The sequence below is a fragment of the Neovison vison genome, chromosome 9 (genome assembly GCF_020171115.1).
Source record: "Neovison vison isolate M4711 chromosome 9, ASM_NN_V1, whole genome shotgun sequence".
NCBI classification, from domain to species: domain Eukaryota; kingdom Metazoa; phylum Chordata; class Mammalia; order Carnivora; family Mustelidae; genus Neogale; species Neogale vison.
Window position 1 is genome coordinate 2,294,970 of NC_058099.1, and position 9,684 is coordinate 2,304,653.

The window sequence follows — 9,684 nt, forward strand, 5'->3', positions numbered from 1 at the left end:
TGGGGAGGTCAGCCAGCTTGGGGGGCTTGGCCGGAGCCTCGGTGTGAGTCAGTATAGCACTGTGCGGTGTCCGATCCCACGGTGTGCTATTGGATGGGAAACCCCTGGGTCCACCGGACTCCCCGAGCCATGACACCCTTGAGGGCGATGGCTCCTCCTTCCAGGCTGCTGGCAGGACCGCCGTCCCCTGGCTCCGCGGTGGGGAGGCTGTTGGTGGCTGGACGTGGGCCTTGTCACCATCTCCCGATCCCCACCCAGGTCAGAGAAGCTGCTCTCTCCAGAGCCCCCGGGTCATAGGAACCAAGAGAGTACAGGGGGACGCCAGCCTTGGGTACCCCCTTTTTCTCCCAGTCCCTGTAGACGCTGGTGAACCTTGGACCTTCCTCCAGTGCCCCTTGTCCTCCCACAGATGGGGGACATGGGCACGGGGCCCAGCGAACTTGCTGCGATTCTCAGCAGGGACCAGGCCCACCTGCAGAGCTGCCGCCAGCCCCCGAGCGATGACTCCTCCAGGAAGCCGCGGGCTGTGAGGGGACAGTGTTTACGTGGGAGGGCCCACGGTTGCTCCTAAAAGCGGAACAGACGGGGAATTCGGAGAGGGGAAGGGATAGGCTGGTAAAAATAGGTGTGGACCCAAGGCAGTGGGTTGCAGTGAGCAGGGCGGTGCCGCTGACCTGACGGGGATCCGGGTGCCGCCCCCGCCCCTCAACGGCCTGCAGGCGGCTCGTCCCTCCTCGCGGCCTCTGCACTTCCGCCACCACAGAGATGGGACGCCCGGCACTGGGCTGGGGTGTCAGGGGTCTGTCTCTGCAGTCCTGCGTGATGGCGTTAGCGCAGATACACACCCCTGCTTTAAGTTCTTAGGGAGAGACCAGCTTCCGCGGCCTGGCCCGTGCCCCACTCTGCCCCCGCTTTTATCCCGATTATCCCGGCTAAACTGTGTCCCTGGCTTAAGTCACTGTCAGTCCTCTGAAAGCACCGGATCCTCTTGGAGACTTGCTGACTGGGCCGTGTCTACCCGCCGATTGGCTTCTAGGGCTCGGGAACTCCAGCCTGGCGGGGATTCATTTATTCTGGAAGACCTAAGTGGTTGTGGAGTCTTTGCTGGGGCGGCAGGTGCAGCCTGGCAGGCCCACAGGGCTGTGGGAAGGGCGCTGGGCTGCAGAGAGAGCTGGGTCTCAGCCTCCGCTGTCCCCGAGTGCTGGTGTGGCTCTAAGTACCCCCCAGCACCACCCCGGCCTCCATCCCTGAGACCGCAGCATCGAGGCCGCCTCTGAGGCCCGGTCCGTCCAGCTGCCCTGCTCTGTCAGCGCCTCCAGAGTCTCCACTCTCCTGCCTCAGGGCTCCCCCCAGGCAGAAGGGACCTTGCCCTCTGCGGGAGATGCTCACAGGCTCTCTAGGGAAGGAGGGGGGCCTTTCTCCTAGTCCAGTTCTAACTGGCCCCGGGACATGGAGCTGTGGGTTCTTCCCAAAGAGGTGTCTTGGGACCCTGCGGGGAGCCTAACACATGGAGCTTGGGATGTTCTCTTTCCCGGAGGCTTAAGGGCTCAAGCTGCTGCCATGCCCACTGCCTGGAAGAAAAAAACCATGTCGTGGCAAGGCTGGTCACCCCCATGTCCTGCTCTGGCCCCTCCAGCCCCAAGCTCCTGCGGACAGAGGGAGGGAGACGGTGGGGGGGGCTGCTGCCCCTCCCTCTCCCTGTCCACCCTGGCCTCAGCGGCTCTGTTTGGGGCGGGGGAGCTTCTCTGGACTTTGGGGCTAGGGGTGTCACCGGGGAGAAGAGAGGCAAGAGCAGCTGACACCCTGACCAAGGTGGGCAGAGGGACCCCGCGTCCTCCACAGCGGATGGTCGGGCTCGGGCCAAGGGAGTCACTCCTCTGCGCTGTGTACTGTCTTCCAGCCTGCGGCAAGCTGACAGGCATCAGTGACCCCGTGACCGTCAAGACCTCGGGTTCAAGGTTCGGGTCCTGGATGACGGATCCTCTGGCCCCAGAAGGTGATAACAGGGTAAGTGCTTCCTCTGCCGGACCCGGGTGCGAGGGTGCTGCGGTCACTCGGGGGACGAGTGAGCTCGGTCTCCATCCCCTGAACGTCTGGCCCTCATGCTAATGCCCTTGTGCCCACCTGTGCCAAGAACCGCCCCAGCGGCTGTGGCGGGAGCCCATCTGGGTACCCCCGCAGGTTTGTTCCCCACCCTGCCTCCGGCCACTTTGGGGAGGGGCTCAGGTCCTGGCTGAGCTCCCGATGCTAACCCCAAGTCACAGACCACAGGGATGGGGCCCAATATGGGAACAATGGTGGCAATGGTTAGAGCAGGGCACCCCTGCCAAGCCCTCCCCGGCTCTGCTCTAGGGGAGGGGAGCCCCCAGCCACCCCAGCCCCATCCCTGCTCCAGGAGGACCGTCCCCGTCCCGTTGGACAGACCTTCCTTACTTCAGTGGCATCTCATTTGTATCAAGGCCAATGGGAACGCAGGCTCCTTTTTGATTTAGGGAAGAGATTGTGTTCGTTCCCCACCCACCGATAAAAAGTCAGAAAAGGAGAGAAAGACAGGGCCCGGGTTGAGCCTTGTGAGCCCCTTTGGGGGTGTGGGGTGAAGGCTGGCCGGCTGAGCGCGGGGCCTCCTGGACGTGGCCGTTCGGTGGCCCTCAGAGCCCCTGCCAGAGGAAGACTGGCCTAGGGCTGTCAGGGGAGGAGGGAGAGGCCTGGGCATGTGACCGCTTGCTGGCTACACCTCAGGGCACAGAACGAGCCAGAAGTCTGGGGCATCTCCCACCGACCTCCCGGCTTTGGGCGGCTGGCAGGACGTTTAGAAACTGATCACTTTTTAAAAAATCTCTGCTCTTCCTTCAGGCGGGATTGAGGGGGGCTGCTGGGCCTTGTCTGGGGGACTCTTACTGGGAAGGGAAGGGTCGCTTCCTCTCCGGAGATGTCTGGCCTGGCCACTCCCCTCCCCCACTGCCACAGCTGCGGGTGGCAGGAAGCAGCGTCTTGAATTTTGGAAGTGAGGTGGCCCCACACTTTCTGCTGGAGAAGGTTGCGGGGGACAGGGACCGCCGGCCCGTGGTGGCTGCCATCTGTCTATCCACCCTCCCATCCCCGCCCCTAGGGCAGCTCACACCAGCCTCTGCTGCAGGGGACCCTGGAGGGGCCGGTTGGGGACTGCAGACCTGGGATGCCAGTGCGGACAGGTGTTTGGGGTGGTTTCTGTTCTCATTCCTGAGTCTGGACGGTCAGCTGCTGCTTGCAAGTTCTCTGACGGTCTAAGGGGCTAACTGTAATCCCGATTGGTCTTCTGGCCCACATGCCCCGCGGCGAGCCCCAGCTCTGCTCCAGGTTCGGCCCCGCGCTGGCACAGCGGAGCCCTTCTGTGCGCGGTGATCCGTTAGTCACATTCCCGGCCCTCGGCGCACCGCTCTGCCTGCCGGTCCTGGCTGGGTGTCCAGTGACCCCCTAGCGACCTGCCGGTGTGGAGGTTAGCGTTACCCCTGCTATTTGGTGAGAAAACCCCGGTCTAGTCTTGTGCCCACGGTCTTGGGAAAGGGCGGTTTCACTAACAAGCGTCTACAGCAGTTGCCCGGAGACTGCCCCGTCCCTCCCCGCCCACCTGCCGTCTGCCTGCCCACCGCACACACCCCACACCCCTGGGTCTGGGGGTTTGTGCCCACGCGTGCCTCCGGCCCCACTGTGACACCCTTTCCTTTGTTGTAAGCAGTGCTGCTCAGAAGACCCTTTCTCAGGTCCCAAGTATCGGGGCTCCGGGAAGCCTGGCTGTGTGCCCCAAACAGGGAGGCTGTCTGTTCGCAAAGCTGTCAAGGGGTGGGGGGTGCTCTTGATAACTGGACACCTGTTTTCTGCTTGGTGACCAGATCGCCGTCCAGAAAGGGAGGCCCCGGGGATGGACAGAGCATGCGGAGAGGGGGCAGCGGGAGGAGGCTTCCGTGGGGAGCTGCTGGCTAGGGGAAGTGGGGAGCGAGCCTGCTGGTGGGGACGCTGGGCAGCTCTGCCGCACACCTGTGTGGTTGGGGCCATTCCAAGCCGTGCGCTCAGCACAGCCACCCCCAACTCCCAGCGCGCTGAGTGACGCATCCCTGCCCTGCCATTCTTCTGGAGGACAGATGTTTTGTTTTGATCTTTCTCATTCTCCCCTCCCAGTTTGGTCACACATGCAGGACACCAGTAACTTGTTCCAAAGGGAAACAATCCATGTCAGCTTCGGGGCAGACTGCCATGGCGGTGTGGTCAGAGACACGTGGCCAGAGGTTGGCGGGGGCGGGGGTGGGGAGGGAATGCTGCACAGGGGGTCCCTGGTGGGGGCCCGTGGCGGGGGCTCCAGAGGAGTGGGCACAGCTCACAGCGACCCGACACCTTCACACGGAGCTGCTAGAACAGGGTTAGCTCAGGACGTCTTGTGCCTTTCCTTCTGTGACTCCTTTATTGAGCTCCAGCTGTGTGCCAGGCCCTACGCTGGGCTCTGCGGTGTTCTTCTGTGCCCAAAGCTGCCTTCCCTCGGTGGTGACTAGCCCGCATGCTTCTGATGCTCTCACCCCTGATGCCAGACTGTGCCCCCTGCCCCCCAGGAGACCCTCTCCCTGACTCTGTCTGGAGTCCACGACACCTTCCCTCCTGTTCGCTGGCCTCGGCCATAGACGTCCCAGGCCAGTGGGCATCCGCTCCTCTGTGTCTACGTCTCTCCTCTCCTCAAGACTCCACCCACTGGATTTAAGCACCTACCCTAATCCATCTTGGGATCCTTAATGACATCTGCAAAGCTCTCTTTTCCAAATAAGGTCACACTTAAAGGGTCCCGGATGTGGACAGGTCTTTTGGGGGCCACCCCCTACAAAATTGAGGCCTCCCTGCCTGGGGGTAGAGGGGGTGTAAGCAACATCTTCTAGGAGATGAACTTGATCCGTGGACCGGGGGCACCACAGTGGGAGCAGCAGGTGTGGAGCACAGGGAGGCCGGACCACAGGTGCCTGAGAGCCAGGGACTTGGCCTGCCAGGTGCAGAGGCTGCCGGATGCTACCGGGAAGAGCCTGGGACTGGGAGTCAGGTTTACAGAGCAGCGATGGTCTGGATCAGAGTTCTGGAAGGTTCTATCAGGTGGCACCAGCCCCGGAGGCCGATAGGGAGCTGAAGGTATAACCAAGGGTAAGGGGGCACAGGCCACAGCAAGACGTGCAGGCTCCAAGCCAGAGGGCCCAGCCTTGCCTACACATTGGCGTCACCTGCTTTTGCCAGCACGGGTGCCTGGCTCTGTCCCTGGAGTCCCATGCGACTGTTCTGGGCTCAGGGGGCAGCTCCGGGCTCACGGGGCAGCCAGGTTCCAGGTTCTAGAAGTTCAGATATGGGGGTTCTGGGTGAAGCCAGAGAATCGGAGGAGGCTTCCTGGGGGCGATGGGATTCTGTGTGAGCCTCGGGACTCAAAGGGGTGGGGCAGGAGAGGCTTTCCGATCTGGAGATCATGGTGAACCCGGAGGGGCTGCCACAGTGAGGGAAGGGGTGACTTTTCTCCGGCCCCTCGGAGCTGCAGTGCAGTGTGTTCTTCGGTAGAGGGGCTTTTCGTGGGGGTCTTGCAGTCACAGGCCAAGAGCTGGTCAGTAGACATATAGGGTCTTGTGCCAGCTTCCCCTCCCAGCCTAAACTGCGTTTTCCAAAAGCGTGCCCTGGGTCCGATTCGCTAGTTTCCGGGAAGAAGAGGCGGTTTACAAATCCCGAGCAATTTGGTGCCCGTGTCACCCATTTCTGCCCATGAGAGGGAGGCACCGGACCCTGGAGGTCCCCCGTGCCACAGGTCCACTCGTGAGGGAGGAGACGTTGGCACACGTTCAGGGGTGCTCTCCATGCTGAGCGGGAGAGAGGCAGCTCCCATAGGCAAGGGTAACAGACGGTTCAAAGTGGGGCATGTTGTTTGGGCCGGGTCTTAGAAGAAGCAGTGAGCTCCCCGTCTCAGGAGAGAGCCAAGTGCAGGCAGGAGGGCCAGTCCTCGGCGCGTGACCATGGCACCTGGAACCCCTGGCAGCCCAGCACTCTCCCGTTCTAATCGGAGACCCGCATCACCGTGGGCCGGGCTGCGGGGGCTGAGGGTAATAAAAGCCTCAAACGAGACCCAGTTTTCAAAAAAAAAAAAGCTCATTAAAGAAAAAGCTCATCTGTCTCCAAGCATCCAGATAGATGCCTCAGGAACAAGGTTAGGATTTTTTTTTTTTTTTCTTAATTTTTCACGCATGTGTGATGCTGTGTCTGAAAGCCGCGCTTCCTTAATCTCCCCTGCAGCCGGCAGAGCCTTGACGGATAAAGCAGCTGTCTTATTGCCGGACAGATGCTCTGGGGATGGCGTTAGCCCAGCAGATCTGCCTCTGAGTAACGGCATTGCTTCCTAATTTGCTCCCATATTGGTTGAAAATGACTAAAGCATTTTGCACAAAGTCTAGACGGTTTTGGAGCCAACTGGCATTTAAGCGATCATCAGAAAACTCTTCCTCTTTGACCCCAAACGTGGGCCACCCCTGGGTCTGTTTTCTTGGTGGCTTGTGGCCCTCTGTGACCCTCGGGGCCTTGCACGAAGCCTTCGTTCTTCTTGGAGAAGAAGCTCGGGGGTTGCGGGGACCGTGATTCCACATGTACCGTCCCGCACGCCTTCCTGCCTGGCAGACAGGACGCCCCCACCGGGCCACTGGTGGGACAAGAGGCCTGACGCCCAACAGCCCCCTGGGGCGCAGGAGGTCGCCCTTCTGGCACCATTGGTGATGGATCTCCACATCCCCAGTTTCCCCTTGTCCAGCGCTGTCTTGCTGGCTTGGGGGTTCATACACTGATGGGGTTCCTTCCTTCCCCCTAATAAGTAGGAGCACCTGCTGTGGAGCCTGCCAGGGAGAACGCAGGGAGCCACAGTCTGGACGCAGCCCAAGCAGGGGGGCTGGGAAGGTTCTGTTGCCGCCCACTTCCCTGACTTGTGGGGTGGCCACAGCCCAGGCTCGGTGGCACCTGTCCCCAGATGTCCTGCCCAGAGTGTGCCTCCCCATGCTTTGTCCTCACCAGACTCTTCTTTCCCAGCATGGATGGCCCTGTCCCCTCTGAGGAGTACCTGTAGGTTTGGGGGAGGGACAGAACATTGCCCGGCCTTCATTCTCCTCCCCTCGTTCTTTCGGGTCCTTCTCAAGGTCCCGGCTGCTGCCCAGTCAACGAGACTCTGAACCTGAGCGGAGAGGCTCCGCGGGGGGAGCACAGCCCGGCCCCCAGAGCCGCTAACGGGTGCGCTCTCTCTCTCTGCCCCCGCCCCCCGCAGGTCTGGTACATGGACGGCTACCACAACAACCGCTTTGTCCGCGAGTACAAGTCCATGACCGACTTCATGACCACGGACAATTTCACGTCCCACCGCCTCCCGCACCCCTGGTCCGGCACGGGGCAGGTGGTCTACAACGGCTCCATCTACTTCAACAAGTTCCAGAGCCACATCGTCATCCGGTTCGACCTGAAGACGGAGACGATCCTGAAGACGCGGAGCCTGGACTATGCCGGTTACAACAACATGTACCACTACGCCTGGGGCGGCCATTCAGACATCGACCTCATGGTGGACGAGAACGGGCTGTGGGCCGTCTACGCCACCAACCAGAACGCGGGCAACATCGTCATCAGCAAGCTGGACCCCGTGTCCCTGCAGGTGCTGCAGACGTGGAACACGAGCTACCCCAAGCGCAGCGCTGGCGAGGCCTTCATCATCTGCGGGACCCTCTACGTCACCAACGGCTACTCGGGGGGCACCAAGGTCCACTACGCCTACCAGACCAACGCCTCGACCTACGAGTACATCGACATCCCCTTCCAGAACAAGTACTCCCACATCTCCATGCTGGACTACAACCCCAAGGACCGCGCCCTGTACGCTTGGAACAACGGCCACCAGATTCTCTACAACGTCACCCTCTTTCACGTCATCCGGTCCGACGAGTTGTAGTTGTCTCCGCCCGGAAAGCCCAGGGGGCCGTGGCCTCCCCCACACGGACCTTCCTGTGGGACAGCTGCCGACATAACCTAACGACATTAATAATACTAATTTCGAAACGTCAGCGGCAGCGTGGGCCCCGGCACCGCGTGGGGGCGTCGCCTCCCCGTGCCTCTGGTCGGAGCGAGAGGGCCACGCGCTTGGGAAGAGAAGACGCCCCCGCCCCCGCCCCCGCCCCGCCCCGCCCCCGTCTTTGCAGCTGGAACTGCAGTCCAGGGATCCCCGGTCCTGGTCCCCACCCCTGCCCCGTCGCCCCACCCCTTCCCGCCTGGCCCCCCTTTCTGGTCAAATTACCTACAGAAGTAAGGCAACGACTGTTGGCCAGTTCTCGCCCTGAGGACAACCACTGTTAGGTCGCATGGACACTCCCCCTAGATCGCGCTGGGCTCCGTGTCTCACCCAGGGCCCGCGGCCGGCCGCGCTCGGCGTCCGCGGGGGCCGCCGTCGGCGACGGGAACTCACCCCGTCGCAGCTGCCGTCTCTCGACCGCCTGTTGTGTCTCCGCCGAGCTGCCCCGAGGCTCCGCGCCCCCACGGGCCCGTGCGCACCGCCTGCCGCCGGCCGCCCCGGGCGTGGCGTGGACAGCCGCAGCGCCCACTCGTCCGAGCGCGCGTCCCCCCGTAGATCTGTCGTGCTGCGTCTGTCTGTCGTCTCCTTGAGGTGGTAGCTCTGTGTGTTCAGTTCCTGCAACGAGTGTCGTAAATGCCGTGCTGTAGTTTGGGTTTAGTAAGTGGATGGGTTTTGTTCCTAAAAAGAAAAAAAAAAAAAATTCAGTGTTCACCCTTAGAAAGAGGTGATCAAGTTCATGTTGACCCTAGAGGAATTACTCTCTTCTTGTTAAATTATCTAAATAACGTAACCGCGGATAGGAGGGGTTGACGGAGGGAAACGCTGTTCCCGCTGGGAAAGGACTGATCCCGAGGACAACAGTGCGTGGGGAGCTCAGTCTGAAGTTGAATCGAGGAGAGCTTTGTACCGTCCAGTAATCGAAGGAACAATAAAGATATTAGGAGATGTCTTTGGTTCGCTCGTCATTTCGGAGGTGTTAAAGGTGAGGGGGCCTGGCAGAGCCCTCTGGGTGTGCCCTGTGGGTGTGTCCTGGAGGGATTGCCGCCGGTCCCCAACCCCGTCCCCCCCCCCGGAAGCCGGAGGACCAGCCTGGGGCTCTGCCGCCCCTCGGGGTGGGTCCGAACCGAGGCCGCAGCCCTGGAACCCCACCACACTCCGCTCTGGGCGGCTCCTCCAAGATCTCCTCTGGTTGGGGCCGGGCAGAGGCACCCTCCGGAGACAGGGAGGGGCCACCTATGGAGGAGACGCGGAGGGGTCCTTGGAGGTAAAGCAGGCCCTCTCTGGCGGGCTGGCTCAGGGGGGCTTTGCTGCATCCCAGAGGTCAGCCGTCGGCCCTCTCTGGGACCTCACCCAGGTCCCGGGGCCTGGGACACAGAGAATCTCGTGCATCTGCAGGACCTGGGCCAACTCACAGGCTGTGACCTTCCATGAGGAAGTGGGTCCTGCCCCAAACCCTCCCCCACCAAATGCTTTTCTGCTTTCTTGTCACTGGGCCTGGGCCTGTTAGTGTGTTTCTGCCGGGAGCTCAGGGATACCACCACCCGCAACGCCAGCAGAGGAGGGTCAGGCAGGGGGAGGCCTGGGATTTCATTAGAGCCTCG

At 61.8% G+C, this 9,684-nt stretch overlaps 1 protein-coding gene across 2 annotated transcripts in view; it reads left to right on the forward strand.

Annotated features, from left to right (window-relative positions):
• The window catches only part of OLFM1 (olfactomedin 1), a 34,752-nt gene extending 26,568 nt beyond the window's left edge, over positions 1-8,184 (forward strand). For both annotated transcript variants that reach the window (XM_044264528.1, XM_044264527.1), the window contains exons 5-6: positions 1,901-2,007; positions 7,292-8,184. In XM_044264528.1, the coding sequence (XP_044120463.1) occupies positions 1,901-2,007; positions 7,292-7,966 (782 nt within the window). In that variant the 3' untranslated portion in view covers positions 7,967-8,184. The remainder of the gene's footprint in view (positions 1-1,900; positions 2,008-7,291) is intronic.
• The last annotated feature ends 1,500 nt before the right edge of the window (positions 8,185-9,684 follow it).